This window comes from Oncorhynchus mykiss, chromosome 8 (genome assembly GCF_013265735.2).
Source record: "Oncorhynchus mykiss isolate Arlee chromosome 8, USDA_OmykA_1.1, whole genome shotgun sequence".
Taxonomy (NCBI): Eukaryota; Metazoa; Chordata; class Actinopteri; order Salmoniformes; family Salmonidae; genus Oncorhynchus; species Oncorhynchus mykiss.
The window spans coordinates 57,849,303-57,866,076 of NC_048572.1; the positions used below are offsets into that span (position 1 = coordinate 57,849,303).

At 42.5% G+C, this 16,774-nt stretch overlaps 2 protein-coding genes across 2 annotated transcripts; one reads left to right on the forward strand and one right to left on the reverse strand.

Moving 5' to 3' along the window:
* The first annotated feature begins 1,496 nt into the window (after window positions 1-1,496).
* On the forward strand, window positions 1,497-5,115 carry LOC118965533 (uncharacterized protein K02A2.6-like). Its single transcript, XM_036985787.1, has one exon. It carries the CDS (start codon window positions 2,008-2,010, stop codon window positions 4,528-4,530), a length of 2,523 nt encoding a protein of 840 aa, XP_036841682.1. The 5' UTR covers window positions 1,497-2,007; the 3' UTR covers window positions 4,531-5,115.
* Window positions 5,116-8,930: 3,815 nt separating this feature from the next.
* On the reverse strand, window positions 8,931-14,863 carry LOC110530228 (G-protein coupled receptor 55-like). The gene is made up of 3 exons (XM_021613124.2): window positions 14,520-14,863; window positions 12,934-13,666; window positions 8,931-11,244 (listed from the first exon to the last, which is right to left on the reverse strand). The coding sequence occupies exons 1-3, from the start codon at window positions 14,621-14,623 to the stop codon at window positions 11,035-11,037; spliced, it is 1,047 nt and encodes a 348-aa protein (XP_021468799.2). The 5' UTR covers window positions 14,624-14,863; the 3' UTR covers window positions 8,931-11,034.
* Between the last annotated feature and the right edge of the window lie 1,911 nt (window positions 14,864-16,774).

Consider the following 16,774-nt stretch of genomic DNA (forward strand, 5'->3'; position numbering starts at 1 on the left):
GTTGTTTAAAGTTTGCCACAAGCCACCTGGGAGACACACCAAACATGTGGAAGAAGGTGCTCTGGTCAGATGAAACCAAAATTGAACTTTTTGGCAACAATGCAAAACGTTATGTTTGGCGTAAAAGCAACACAGCTGAACACACCATCCCCACTGTCAAACATGGTGGTGGCAGCATCATGGTTTGGGCCTGCTTTTCTTCAGCAGGGACAGGGAAGATGGTTAAAATGGATGGGAAGATGGATGGAGCCAAATACAGGACCATTCTGGAAGAAAACCTGATGGAGTCTGCAAAAGACCTGAGACTGGGACGGAGATTTGTCTTCCAACAAGACAATGATCCAAAACATAAAGCAAAATCTACAATGGAATGGTTCAAAAATAAACATATCCAGGTGTTAGAATGGCCAAGTCAAAGTCCAGACCTGAATCCAATCGAGAATCTGTGGAAAGAACTGAAAACTGCTGTTCACAAATGCTCTCCATCCAACCTCACTGAGCTCGAGCTGTTTTGCAAGGAGGAATGGGAAAAAATGTCAGTCTCTCAATGTGCAAAACTGATAGAGACTGTTATGTTCTGTTAATTACTGATGTCCCCTTTAAGGATGGAGCACCCTTGGTCATGCATATTATTGTTCTATGTTATTCTGGTACTAACTAGTTTGAGTAAATGTGAAGCTCCAGTTCAATTGCTTGTATTCCGAGTCTTTCTTATTACATAAATAAGTACTAAGTGTTAAGACACTACAATGGCGACGAGGATGATTACCTGCAGTGTGCATCACGAATACAGATGGAGTTCGTAGGAAGAGAGGAAGATTTTGACCCTGTAGCACAACAGCTAGCAAGCAGTGAAGACGAGGGGAGAGCTAACGAAAACGAGGCGAATGAGAATGGCTAGCATCGGGAAAATATATGTGTTTGATGACACGCAAGAAAACTGGGCAACTTACATTGAACGACTGGAACAGTACTTCATTGCAAACGACATTGCTGATAACAAAAGAGTACCAGCGTTGTTGAGTTTAATTGGCCCAAAAACATACAGTTTGCTAAGAGATCTGACTGCCCCTCTGAAGCCCTCAAATTAAACATTCACAGAGATTGTGGAGATATTGCAAAATCACCTATCACCTAAACCACTCCTCATCGCGGAACGTTTTCGTTTCCACAAGAGAGATCAGAATGAGGGGGAGGGTGTTAGTACATATGTAGCAGTGTTGAAGAAACTGTCTGAACATTGCCAGTTGGGAGAGAACCTAAATGACACATTAAGGGATAGATTTGTGTGTGGACTGAAACATGAACACATTCAAAAACGTTTGCTCACAGAATCAGAGCTCACGTTTGCAAAGGCTGTTGAAATTGCTGTGGCTATGGAAATCGCGACTAAAGATGCATTTGAGTGCACAAGTTCACGCAGTCGACAGCGCCCCCGTGTGGCCGAAAAATGCAACAGGCGTGACAGAGATGGTCACAAAGCAGAGGAGTGCCGTTTCAAAGACGAAATTTGTCACAAATGCAGTAGAAGGGGGCACATTCAAAGAGCATGCAAAGCAAAATTCAGTCACAACAGTAAAACTGAGAAAATTAAAGGGTTGGTGAATGCACTAGCAGAGAACAGTGGCAGTGATTCAGATGAACGATTAATTGGTACAATGGAGTTAAACACAGTGACTTCTCCCAGCAGTAGCATAATATGGGTGACACCAGATATCGAAGGCAAACCCCTCAAAATGGAGCTGGACACAGGATCTGCAGTGTCTATAATTTCCACTACTGTCTACAATGAGCACTTTAAGGCTATCAAGCTGAAGAACACAAATGTGTTGCTGAAGACATACTCAGGAGAGAGATTGAGCCCAATGGGGGCGTTGCAGGTCAGAGTGCATTATGGGGGGCAAACACAGCAGTTACAGCTAGCTGTATGTGGTGCCTGGAACTGGCCCCCCATTATTTGGCAGGGAATGGCTTTCAAAAATAAAGCTGAATTGGTGTGACTTGAAAATGCTCCACACATTCCAGTCCAAAGAGAAAGGCACAGACCAAACACTGGAACACTTGCGGAAGAAATACAACACAGTTTTCAGTGATCAGATGGGAACAGTAAAAGGCTTCACAGCAAAACTTGTACTAAGAGATGACGCAACCCCGAAATTCTGCAAAGCCAGATCTGTTCCATACTCCCTGAGACCAAAGGTGGAAGCGGAAATCGATCGCTTGCAGGATACAGGGATCCTGACGAAAGTGGACAGAAGCGAATGGGCCACACCCATAGTTCCTATTGTGAAGAAAGACGGGTCTGTTAGAATGTGTGGGGACTTCAAGGTAACTGTGAATTCAATGTTGCATGTGGACCAATACCCCCTACCACGTCTGGATGACATCTTTGCTGCACTAGCTGGTGGGAAACACTTCAGTAAAATCGATCTGAAACAGGCTTACCTGCAGCTACCGGTTGAAGAGAGTTCCAAACACTACCTGACAATAAACACACACAAAGGTCTATACAGGTATAACCGCCTGGTTTTTGGCATTGCATCAGCCCCAGCCATTTGGCAACGAACTATTGACCAGATTTTGCAAGGAATCCCAGGAACCCAGTGTATCCTGGATGACATGATCATAACAGGACGCACCGACAAAGAGCACCTGGCTAACCTGGAAGAGGTCCTGAAAAGACTGAAAGAGTATGATCTACAGGCAAACTTAAAGAAGTGTGAGTTCTTCAAAGACAAGATTGTCTTCTGTGGACATGAGATTGACTGCAATGGATTGCACAAAACACAGGACAAAATCGAGGCAGTGGTACAGGCACCACGACCACAAAATATCACAGAAGTAAGATCTTTCACGGGACTGATCAATTACTACAGAAGATTCCCCCCAAACCTTTCAGCAGTACTCCAGCCTCTAAATCAGCTCCTGGAAAACAATAGGACATGGCGGTGGACAGAGCAGTGTGAAAATGCATTTCTGGAGGCAAAACGGCTCATAACATCTGAACAGGTCCTGATGCATTACGACCCTGAAATGCCAGTGAAGTTGGCTTGTGATGCGTCCCCTTATGGATTAGGGGCAGTCCTTTCACACACACTGAAAGATGGGTCAGAGAGGCCAGTTGCATTTGCGTCACGAACATTGAATGATGCAGAGAAAAACTACTCACAAATCGACAAAGAAGCACTGGCACTAGTGTGGGGCGTCAAGAAATTCCACGCATACCTATATGGCAAGCGTTTCACACTGGTTACAGATCACCAGCCGTTGCTTTCCATTTTCAGTCCAAAGAAAGGCATTCCGGCAATGACAGCAGCCAGGTTACAGCGATATGCCCTGTTCCTTGCCAGTCATATGTATGACATTGAGTTTAAGCCGTCATCCCTCCACACAAATGCAGATGGATTATCCAGACTGCCGTGTACAAGAGAAAGACAAAGGAGGGTGGATGCAGTGGACATGTTCCATACCGCTCAGCTCGAGGCCCTACCTGTCACAAGCACAGTTATCAAACAGGAGACAAGGAAAGATGTGACCTTGTCAAAAGTGTACACCTACACCATGTCAGGATGGCCAGCTACTGGCAGAAAGGAGCTGACTCCGTATTTCCAGTGGAGAAACGAAATTACAACGTACCAAGGATGTTTGATGTGGGGAATGAGAGTCATGATACCCCAGAAATGCCAACATCTAGTCTTGCAGCAACTACATGAAGGTCATGTTGGAATTGTCAAAATGAAGCTGCTCGCAAGGAGCCACTTCTGGTGGCCAGGTCTGGACCAACAGATAGAAAATATGGCAAAGAACTGTAGTGGATGTTTGGAAACCCTTCACATGCCTGCTCCTGTCCCAGTCCACCCATGGGAATGGCCCGCAGAGCCATGGCAGAGAATTCATGTGGACTACGCTGGTCCTTTTGAAAAGCACATGTTTCTGGTTATAGTTGATGCCCATTCCAAATGGCCAGAGGTGTTTTGCACTGACTCCTCCACCTCAGCTCAGACGATAGAGTGTCTCAGAACAACGTTTGCACGCTTCGGTTTGCCACTGCAGCTGGTAAGTGACAACGCGCAAGCTTTTGTAAGTGACGAGTTTACAAGATTCATGTCAGTAAATGGAATCAAACACTCAACCTCAGCTCCGTACCACCCTGCCACCAATGGGCTGGCAGAATGCTTTGTGCAAACCCTAAAGCAAGGACTCCGTGCAGCAAAACGAGACGAAGGGACTTTGCAAACAAAACTGGCCAAGTTCCTGGCCTCCTACCGAAACACCCCACATGCCACGACAAATGAAAGCCCAGCCGCACTGATGTTCGGGAGGCCTCTCCGCACACAGCTGGACATCATGAAGCCAAACAGGCATAATGAAGTGCTGAACAAACAAGCCAAGATGCTCTCCGGTGGCCGGGAGCGCCATCTCCAAACAGGACAGGAAGTGATGGTGCGAGACTACAGAAGAGGAGGGAAATGGACAAGAGGGACCGTACACACACACAAACGGGACCCAGAACTTACCAGGTTCAAGTGAGCCCAGACATAATGTGGCGGCGTCACATTAACCAAATGCATTCCAGGGAAAACAGCACAACAATCGAGAGAGAACAGGCGCAGAGAGCTCCTGAGAGTGACACACAGGGAACTGTAGAGGACGGTGGGGCAGTAGAGAGACCCCAGGCTGAAAGAAGGGAACGTGTTGATGAAGGTGCTGCTATAGCAGACGCTATAATGGAACAAGCACACACTGAGGATGTTCAGGAGCCTCCAGACAATCTGAGGCGCTATCCAGAACGAAGGCACCGTCCACCAGACAGACTAGACGTATAAACAAACAAACAAAAACTAACTGTTCAAGTTCAAATTAAAAGATGCAAAATAACTACAACAAGTTCTGTGAAATGTTTCAGTTGTGGTTTGGTAAAAGTAACTCTGATTGTATAAGAGAAGGAATGTTATGTTCTGTTAATTACTGATGTCCCCTTTAAGGATGGAGCACCCTTGGTCATGCGTATTATTGTTCTATGTTATTCTGGTACTAACTAGTTTGAGTAAATGTGAAGCTCCAGTTCAATTGCTTGTATTCCGAGTCTTTCTTATTACATAAATAAGTACTAAGTGTTAAGACACTACAGAGACATACCCCAAGCGACTTACAGCTGTAATCGCAGCAAAAGGTGGCGCTACAAAGTATTAACTTAAGGGGGCTGAATAATTTTGCACGCCCAATTTTTCAGTTTTTGATTTGTTAAAAAAGTTTGAAATATCCAATAAATGTCGTTCCACTTCATGATTGTGTCCCACTTGTGGTTGATTCATCACAAAAAAATACAGTTTTATATCTTTATGTTTGAAGCCTGAAATGTGGCAAAAGGTCGCAAAGTTCAAGGGGGCCGAATACTTTCGCAAGGCACTGTATATAAAAAGAATGCTGTTCATTGCTGTTTGTGACTACAGCTCAGCCTTCAACACCATAGCACCCTACAAGCTTATCATTAAGCTTGCGGCCCTGGGTCTGAACCCCGCCCTGAGAAACTGGGTCCTGGACTTCCTGACGGGCCGCCCACCAGGTGGTAAAAGTAGGTAACAATGCCAAGAGTAGGCCTCCCGGGTGGCACAGTGGTTAAGGGCGCTGTACTGCAGCGCCAGCTGTGCCATCAGAGTCCCTGGGTTCGCGCCCAGGCTCTGTCGTAAACCGGCCGCGACCGGGAGGTCCGTGGGGCGACGCACAATTGGCCTAGCGTCGTCCGGGTTAGGGAGGGCTTGGTCGTTAGGGATGTCCTTGTCTCATCGTGCACCAGCGACTCCTGTGGCAGGCCGGGTGCAGTGCGCGCTAACCAAGGTTGCCAGGTGCACATTGGTGCGGCTGGCTTCCGGGTTGGATGCGCACTGTGTTACGAAGCAGTGCGGCTGGTTGGGTTGTGTATTGGAGGACGCATGACCTTCAACCTTCGTCTCCCCCGAGCACGTATGGGAGTTGTAGCGATGAGACAAGATAGTAGCTACTACAACAATTGGATACCACAAAATTGGGGGTAAAAATTCAAAAATTCAACAAAAAAAAACAATGCCAAGAGTGTGCAAAGCTGTCATCATATTTTTATAACCTTCAAGTCAGTTAAGAACAAATTCTTATTGCCGGCCAAACCCAGACGACGCTGGGTCAGTTGTGTGCCGCCCTATGGGACTCCCAATCACGGCCGGATGTGATGCAGCCTGGATGGCAAAGGGTGGCTACTTTGAAGAATCTCAAATATAAAATATATTTTGATTTGTTTAACACTTCTTTGGTTACTACATGATTCCATGTGTTATTTCATAGTGTTAATGTCTTCATTATTATTCCACAATGTAGAAAATAGTAAAAATAAAGAAAAACCCTGGAATGAGTAGGTGTATCCAAACTTTTGACTGGTACTGTACACGTCGTATATATATTTATACTCCGGACTCCGACATTGCACGCGCTCCTGCCATCCATCACGCACACCTGCCTTCCCTCGTCACTCGCATCAGCGTTATTGGACTCACTTATAACCTGTTATTTCCTCCCCTATATTTGTCAGTTCCCTGCTCTGTTCCCCGCTGCTGCATTGATTGTCTTTGTCTTTCTATTTGTTTATGACGCTGTTCCTGTCTCGTCAATGTCAGTTGTTTATTAAATGTTAACTCTCCGTACCTGCTTCGTCTCTCCAGCGTCATTCCGCGTGACAGATACAACACAAAGGAGTTAGTAAGAGCCACACAATGGACATAATCATAAAGCGAAACCATGTAGCTAGTTCGTAAGACTAAGATGTGCACCTTGATTACTGAAGGAGCAGGAAAGGGATTGAAAGGTGCCACCACTGTCACACTCAACTTAGTAGAGCAAATTAATAAGAACATGAAGCAGCTGCTTTCGGGACTTACGTTTTTCAATGGATAACATTAGATGGAAAGTTCAATGTAATAACTCCCTTTCTAGAGAGTTTTTCCTAGCCACCGTGCTTCTACACCTGCATTGCTTGCTGTTTGGGGTTTTAGGCTGGGTTTCTGTACAGCACTTTGAGATATCAGCTGATGTACGAAGGGCTATATAAATCAATTTGATTTGATTTGATTCGATTTGATTTGATTAATAGCCGACCGCACATTCTTACCTTGGAAAGCAGCACCTGCATGTGGTGTGTCTGTGTTGTGTGTCAGTTGTCCTGCGTGTGTTCCTGTTGGTCAGAATTCAGGAATGGGTGGTGGTGGTTGAGATGGTCTCCCTAGCCTCTTGGGTGACGTTTCACAATTCGTGAGCTGATTTCATAAACTATGAGCACGTTTTATATCAATTCATGCACAGGTTTTAGTCATTTGTGAGCATGTTTCATCATTCGTGAGCTCGTTTTATAAATCATGAGCATGTTTATTATCAATTCATGCACGTTTTAGGAATATTGTGAGCTTGTTAAAAAAAGATCTCGCACCGAGTTGTTCAAAAGCCTGTAGTGTGTAATGTTCATGTTCTGAGCTCATGGCTTTGGTTACTTCTGCTGCAATTACAACCCCTGCCACCGGGTGCCATTGTTATACCAAGATTGAGGAACGAGAAATGCTGTATGCAAAACATCACAACTTTGAAGTGGCATACACAACAACCATCCAAACAGTTAAATGACATTGCTCCTCATTATGGAGGTACAGTTTGCTCACAAACAACCCCTTTCAACAGCTAGATGAAAGAGGTATCCCTCTGTATAATTCCATGAATTCCTAAAGACTGTGGGTCAGATTGGCTTAGCTAAGCATTTGCAACTGCTTTGCACCTGTGTTTTCATAATGGAATTAATAAACATTAAAGGTGCACTCTGCAGAAATTACTCCGCCATTTCCTGGTTGCTATAATTCTAATAGTTTGCCTAATTTCAGTTTATGTGAGGTAGGCCGTCATTGTAAATAAGAATTTGTTCTTAACTGACTTGCCTAGTTAAATGAAGGTTAAATAAAATCAATAAAAACTTGTGTTGAGAATCATTGATCCAACTAAACCGCTGTGAAATATATTTTCCAGAACCACAAATGTCGTATTTTCAAGTGTGGTGTACCATTTTCAAGCTGGTGTACAAAACCGAAAGTAAAAGACGCAAAAAACAAACTTAAGAATGAGAGGCATAGGAATAGCGCTTCTTAGACTTGCTTTCAATGAGTGACAGATCTATAACTCACATTTCTGCGTGGATTCGGTCGGTTCGCCCGAAAAGTTACATATTGCAGCTTTAAGGACAGAACAAAAACATAAAATAAAGCTTGAAGTTACAGTTCATTTTCTTACATTTCAGAAAAGTGAACTAAACCTTTAAACTGACACATGTTAAAGGTTTTTTTCCCCATGATGTTACTTAGATTGATGCTTGGGTGCGTCAATAGACTGTTAAGGCTTAAGAGAAAGAATACTACAGTTGCAGAAAGGTTAAGAACGTTTTAGCCTTGTTTTAGGTGTTAAATCCCTTACTGAAAAAACAGGTGCAAAGTGTGACCTGATCTGAGACCTTTTCTTCATGTTTTACACTACATATGTAGTGTATATATATTGTGTATATATATGTATGTATATATATATATATATATATATATATATATATATATATATATATAACTCATGTATATATATATATAGTGTGTACATATACATATATACACGATATATATACACTACATATATGTACACACACTATATATATATATATATATATATATATATATATATATATACACTATATATACACTATAAAATTATGAACTTGGATTAGATAACACAACGTGCCATTGGAACACAGGAGTGATGGTTGCTGATAATGGGCTTCTGTACGCCTATGTAAATATTCCATAAAAAATCTGCCGTTTCCAGCTACAGTAGTCATTTACAAATTTACAACATTAACAATGTCTACACTGTATTTCTGATCAATTTGATGTTATTTTAATGGACAAAAACAAGGACATTTCCAAGTGACCCCAAACACTTGAACAGTAGGGTATATATATATATATGGATATTACTGAGATTCTGACTCTGTTTAAAGTAAGTCACAAGAAAGTGAGTCATTGTAGAGGCTCATGTAGCCAGCCTAGTCGGGCCTCAAAGGGAAATGGATCAGGGGTTTATTCGGAAGTCTTTGCCACAGTGTTTCATTTGGTTTCTCTTTTTTCACGGTTTAAACCGAATGTCCTTCAAAGCCAGACTAAATCAAGATCCTGAGAGTTCAGCCAGACAGCAGTCTACATTTCTGTTCATCCTCCTATCAGTTTCAAAACGCCAGTTAAAGGTACATGTAACGCACTGATAAGGACTGTTTTGAACAACTCTTTCTAGAAAACAGATCAAATAACACTGTTTACTTAAAAAAAAATATTTAAAAAAGATTGAATCTAATGACCGAACAAAGCTTATTTTAGCGGTCAGTAAAATAGGTTGCTGTTATATGAATAGACAGCTTTAATAATGTGTACTCCTGTTTGGACTGTTGTCTAACAAAGCATTCATTAATTTACACAAGAGGGTAAATGAACGCAGCTAAAACAATAATGACCAGGATTTTCATGCAATGTAGCAGGGTTGGGGTTAATTCCATTCCAATTCTCCTAAATCACATATCCTAATCGTATCCATCCTATACACTACATACGTATTTTAAATAGACTACTTTTACCCTAATTACAGACATGGACAAAACTATGATCGTATAATAATGTAATACAATTATAATACACCATATTCAATACAGAACATAATATATAGTTGATGTACATATGTTTAGTCATACCTCCACAGTAACATTCAGCATACTGCATACGCAGATAAATGGGAATTTTATTCTTCATGACGGCAGTTGAAACCAGTGGCGTGCTGTCTTAGCCCACATGCAGTGGAGTCCAAAATGATTGGATCCCTTAATAAAGCTGAGCAAAAAAGACTGTATAAAATATAACATGTCATATGACCGGTTCCATTCTAAGTGCCAAAGGCATTTAGCAAACTATGATCAGGTGACATGAAAATAGAAGTGCATGGCCACAAAATACCTCATCTCGACTGTAAAATATGGTGGTGGATCTTTGATGTTATGGGGCTACTTTGATTCCACTGGTCCTGGGGGGCTTTGTTAAGAAGGTCAATGGCGTCATGAACTTTACCAATTACCAGGACATTTGAGCCAAAGACCTGTTTGCCTCTGCCAGGAGGCTAAAACTTGGACGCAAGTGGATCTTCCAGCAAGATAATAACCTCAAGAACACATCAAAGTCCACAAAGAAATGGTTAACTGACCAAAAAAATCAACATTTTGCCTATGGCCAACTCAGTTTCTGGACTTGAACCCCATTGGAAACCTGTGGTTTAAATTGAAGAGGGCAGTCCATAAACGCAGACCAAGGAAATATTCTGGAAAGGTTCTGTTTAGAGGAGTGGTCAAAGATCCCTTCCAATGTGTTCTCCAATCTCATAAAACATTTCAGAAAAAGGCTCAGTGTCATTATTCTTGCAAGGGGTGGGTGCTGGACTATTGAAAAATGGGGATCCATATTCTTTTTGAGATTTAAAAAAAATGACTTGTTAAACAAAATCTCTTTCTCTGAGCAATTGTATTAGCATAAAATAATATGATTTTCTTTCTTTAAAATGTAGCATACAATACAGCTCAGTATTTGTATAATTTATTTGATTTTATCTTTTTTGATCATCTATATCAAGGGATCCAATTACTTTCGACCTGACTGTATGTCTTAGCCCACGTACTGTGTGACTTATAGAGCTCATGAATGCCTATTGTAAGCAAACTGACTTCTCCTATTCAACCTACAATACCTTGTTGTCCTTCAACCTACCTTGTTGTCTAGGTATTCAACAATAAACACTCCTTTTTCCGTGTCGACGTCCTTTGTCCTCCAACAGTGGCAGAATGTCTCACAAACCTAGTCAGATTACAGCCAGTAACTTCCCAGTGGGCGAAAATGGATAAAACGTCATTTCAACCAGTTTGGCTCAGTGTTTTTTCCTCCATGGGTCTCGTCAGAGCTCCGAGGTGCTGGTGGTGGCTCTCTTCTGGCTCATGGACCTCCTGAAGGTGAAGGTCTGCTTGGAGCTCCTCACCTCCGTGGTGATGAAGTAGTAACACAGAGCGTCTAGACAGCACGTGATGTTGGCCAGACTCATGGTCACCTGAATGTACAAGCTGATCCTTGTTTTGGCCAAGCAGTCCTCGATCAGGCGTTGATGCACCTGGGAGGACAAAGAGGATTAGATAGAGGTTATGCCTGTCAGGTCAGGTCACACGGCCAGGAAAAACTCTGAGCAATAACAGACCAGAGCGAAAGGATGAAGATGCCCCCAGATAATCACAGTACCAGTCAAAAGTTTGGACACACCTACTCATTCAAGGGGTTTTCTTTATTTTTACTGTTTTCTACATTGCAGAATAATAGTGAAGACATCAAAACTGTGAAATAACTCATATGGAATCATGCAGTTACCAAAAAAGTGTTAAACAATTTTTTGTTGTTGTTGAGATTCTTCAAAGTAGTCACCCTTTGCCTTGATTACAGCTTTGCATACTCTTGGCATTCTCTCAACCAGCTTCACCTGGAATGCTTTTCCAACCGTCTTGAAGGAGTTCCCACATATGCTGAGCACTTGTTGGCTGCTTTTCCTTTACTCTGCGGTCCAACTCATCCCAAACCATCTTAATTGGGTTGAGGTCAGGTGATTGTGGAGGCCAGGTCATCTGATGCAACACTCCACTCTCCTTGGTAAAATATCCCTTACACAGTCTGGAGTGTGTTTTGGGTCATTCAACAGGAGTTGAAAAACAAATGATAGTCCCACTAAGTGCAAACCAGATTGCTGCAGAATGCTGTGGTAGCCATGCTGGTAAAGTGTGCCTTGAATTCTAAATAAATCACTGACAGTGTCACCAGCAAAGCACCCACATACCATCACACCTCCTCCTCCATGCTTCACGGTGGGAACCAACATGCGGAGATCATCCGTTCACCTACTCTCCGTCTCATCAGACCAAAGGACAGATTTCCACCGTTGCTCGTGTTTCTTGTCCCAAGCAAGTCTTTTCTTCTAATTGGGGTCTCTTTGCAGCAATTTGACCATGAAGGCCTGATTCACACAGTCTCCTCTGAACAGTTGATGTTCAGATGTGTCTATTACTTGAACTCTGTGAAGCATTTATTTGGGCTGCAATCTGAGGTGCAGTTAACTCTATTGAACTTATCCTCTGCAGCAGAGGTAACTCCAGGTCTTCCTTTCCTGTGACGGACCTCATGAGAGCCAGTTTCATCATAGCGCTTGATGGTTATTGCGACTGCACTTGAAGAAACTTTCAAAGTTCTGGAAATGTTCCGTATTGACTGACCTTCATGTCTTAAAGTAATGATGGATTGTAATTTCTTTGTACTTATTTGAGCTGTCCTTGCCATAATATGGACTTGGTCTTTTACTAAATAGGGCTATGTTCTGTATACCACCCCTACCTTTTCACAACACAACTGATTGGCTCAAAAGCATTAACAAGGAAATCAATTCCACAAATTAACTTTTAACAAGGCACACCTGTCAATTGAAATGTCTTCCAGGTGACTACCTCATGAAGCTGGTTGAGAGAATGCCAAGAGTGTACAAAGCTGTCATCAAGACAAAGTGTGGCTACTTCGAAGAATCTCAAATATAAATAGATGTTGATTTGTTTAACACTTTCTTGGTTACTACATGATTCCATATGAGTTATTTCATAGTTTTGATGTCTTCACTATTATTCTACAATGAGGAAAATAGTACAAATCAAGAAAAACCCTGGAATGAGTAGGTGGGTCCAAACTTTTGACTGGTACTGTATGTGCACAAAAGATAACCCTAAGAAAGTATTTATGGCATTTCTAGCTAGCCTTATTATTAACTCACCAGGAACTGCAGCAGGATGCCCAGGTGGCTGGGTGTGAATGGGACCAGGAAGGCGCAAAGACTACTGTAGATGATCTTCACGCAGCTTCTGCTTTTAGGGCTCTCCTGGCCCGACTGCCTCAGTGTCCGGATGCTTTGGGCTGAACACACCACCAGCACCAGGGCCGGCCCCACGAACCCGAAGCTCAACAGGCAGCCGATCACCTTTGGATGCCAGCCCTCCTTTGAGAACGTGTGGAAGCAGTGGAAGGATCCTGTTTCCTCCTTGCGGAACCCATAGATGGGGGAGATGCTCCCCAGCACCACCACCCAGACCAGGATGCAGGTCCACAGAGCAGCCCGGGGGGAACGGAGCTGCTTGGCGCGGAATGGGTGGCATATGGCCACCCAGCGGTCCACAGCAATGCAGGCGATGGTATAGATGCTGCCGTACATCCCCACGAAGTAAAGGCTCTCCAGGAGGGAGCAGAGGAAGCGGTGGTGGGCCGCCCATTGGTGGTTGGTGGCGTGCATCTTGAAGGGGAGCAGGAGGAGGAGAAGGAGGTCCATGAGGGCTAGGTTGGTCATGTAGATGGTGGACTCGCTCCACTTGCGGAGGAAGATGCAGAAGACAACCAGGGCGAGGACGTTGAGGATAAGGCCAAACACGAAGATGGGCACGTAGATGACGAGCTCCAGTGATGTCATCAGGTGGTCCACCTCGTCGAAGGAGCAGTTGGTTTCCATGGCGTCGCTGAGGGGTCAAAGGGAGAAACTGGTTGGTGCTTTATTTAGTTAATGAAGGCATACTGCAATGTATTATTGTTATGTGATTGCTTTTGAATAAAGTACCCTGTATGTAAAGTGTTTATGCAAAATGTATGTGGAAAATGTAGCGGAAAAGCTGTAAAAAACAAACAAGATATGTTTCCTCCGAAGCAGTGGGGTGGTGGATGGGTTAATAAAGCATAAAGAAATATACAAAATAAAAAAATCTTAAAGGAAAGACTTCTAAAAGGAATTATGGTATTTTGATTGTGGATTAATAATACATAAAGGTAATAGCCGTACTATCTTAGAATTGTTTAGCTTTTTTCCTCCCAATTATCTTTCCACTACCGTGATATTTAGCAAGCTTGTACCTATATACCCCAGATACCATTTGAAAGGCAAGTGCATCACCCACACGCTCGCACACATACACACACGCGTCATTATGCAAAACCACATTCCCTTACTTGTGCGAGCACAGTATCTGTACCCTTCTCACGTACAGAAGCAGTGCCTGCCTGATTTAATGTGAGAATCCTTAACCTCTTCACTACCCGTCTGCTCGCCAAACAGCCAGAGTATTCCAAACAAAAATGCTATTTTGGCTGGCTCTCTCTTGTAAAGAGCTCTCAATTAATGTAAACAGGTAAAAGGAAGGTTTGAAAAATGTGAACCCAATTCAGACTGTTCAATTTGAACGGGTTATGCTTTAAAGGAGTAAAAGATGACTTCTGGTTTTGTTTATTACATTGTTATAGATAAAGTAATGAAATCAAAAATGTTGTGCCAATTCTGTTGTAATGATGAAATAGAATACAGTACAAGTGAAACCTTACCTTATAGATGCCATTCTGCTGGTGCGTCTGTCTATCAGTCTGTCTATCTGTCTGTCCGTTCCAGACACAGTAGTTTCACAGTTCTGTTTTTTTCTTCTTCCCATGACCACTTCCTATATGTGACATAGCCTCAGTTGTCTACAGTAGCTGGATAGGGGTTCTATGCAGCAGAACATTGGGTGAAGTCTGTTACATCCTTAAGACAAAGAGATAGCAGACCACAACAAACAATGTAAACAATCACTTGAGAACATAGTATCATCCTGCTATCACATATATGAAAATATATTAACGCTGATTTTTTAAATGTGCTTATTTCTTATAGAAATGTTCAAACGAAGTCAGTCTGTCTGCGGTAGTGTAGCCACACAAGGCTCCCGAGTGGCACAGCAGTCTAAGACACTGCATCTCAGTGCTTGAGGCGTCACTACAGACACCCTGGTTTTTCATCCAGGCTGTATCACAACCGGCAGTGATTGGGAGTCCCATATGGCGCCGCACAATTGGCCCAGCGCCGTCCAGGGTTGGCCGGTGTAGGCGGTCATTGTAAATAAGAATTTGTTCTTAACGGACTTGACTAGGTTAAATAAAGGTACAAAAAATTGGGTAAGACAGCCACATTCCTTTTGAACAAAAGGTGAAAACTTTTAACGTGAAAAATGAAGATGACTTAGAAACTGAAGTGCTTTTTACAGTGTCTCTAATGTTGAATTCAAACGGATAGTTCATTGTCGTGGAAGAACTCTTGGTCACACCATACTTTAAGTGGTTTCTTAAGAAGGTTATGTTGAAATGAAGTCCGAGACACTTTGATGACACAACAGACATGAAAGGGCTCATGATTGCGTGACAGCAGTCTGTTCTTATGTACAGTAATTGAGGATTTCCTGGTTTCGACTGGAGGCATAGAAACCATGCTGAATCAAGGTTGTCATCTCTCTCATCAAAGGGATTGAAGATATAATTATCATTTTATATCTTATACAAAGCTATTACTCAAATTTTTACTGATAATACTGTAGACCATACTCATTCATGAAAAGATCATTGATGGTCAAAAATGAACTATTTCATCAACATTATTCTCCAATCATGTTGAATTTTTCTGGACAGCATTCTACTATCAATCAAATGTGTTCATGAAGACCTTTTTTTACATTAGCCGATGTCAAATAGTGCTATACAGAAACCCAGCCTAAAACCCCAAACAGTGAGCCATGCAGATGTAGAAGCTACAGTGATATGAGCTATATAGAACATACTGCACCATATAAACTTTTTTATGACAACTTTGAGGAAGCACCCGATTATGATCAAGATAACTTCAATGTTTTACGGGGAAATACATTTGTTTTTACTCCCCCTAGTGGAATGTTGTATTTATTATGGATCCAGCAAAATTAAGTTTATACAATTTTAAAAACAGAATACATTCTCAGATTTCACAACACACTGTGCGCCCTCAGGCCCCTACTCCACCACTACCACATATCTGCAGTACTAAATCTGTGTGTGCGTGTGTATAGTGCGTATGCTATCGTGTGTGTGTGTGTGTGTCGGTACCTATGTTTGTGTTGCTTCACAGTCATGTTTATTTTTTATCCGTTATTTAAATGTAATTTTACTGCTTGCATCAAATACTTGATGTGGAATAGAGTTCCATGTAGTCATGGCTCTATGTAGTACTGTGCGCCTCCCATAGTCAGTTCTGGACTTGGGGACTGTGAAGAGACCTTTGGTGGCATATCTTGTGGGGTATGGATGGGTGTCGAAACTGTGTGGCAGGAATTCAAACAGACCGCTCGGTACATTCAACATGTCAATACTGCTCATACATACAAGCAGTGACAAAGTCAATCTCTCCTGTTCCACTGCTCAACTATACCACCGATTGACTGTGAATGATAATCCATTACTATTTCCCTTTTGAGGAGTAACTGGTGTGCCATTCTAACCTTTGACCCTTGTCGGTGTCCTGATCATATACAATTGATTATATTCCCATGTTCCTGATGACTTGGGTCTTTTCCAAACCAGAACCCATAGAGCCAGTTCTAATCTGGAACCATGATGGAAGTTTTACACATTTTATTGTGCTCCCATGACTCATTTGTTCCAGTTTCACTAAGCGTCAAACGTGCTGCTGACTAGCACATCCAGAACCTGTGAGTGAGTGACTTCCACTCGTCAGTGGGTATTTGTGTCAGTCCAACACAATAACTTATGACAACACCTGTTTGTATTGTGATTGGATG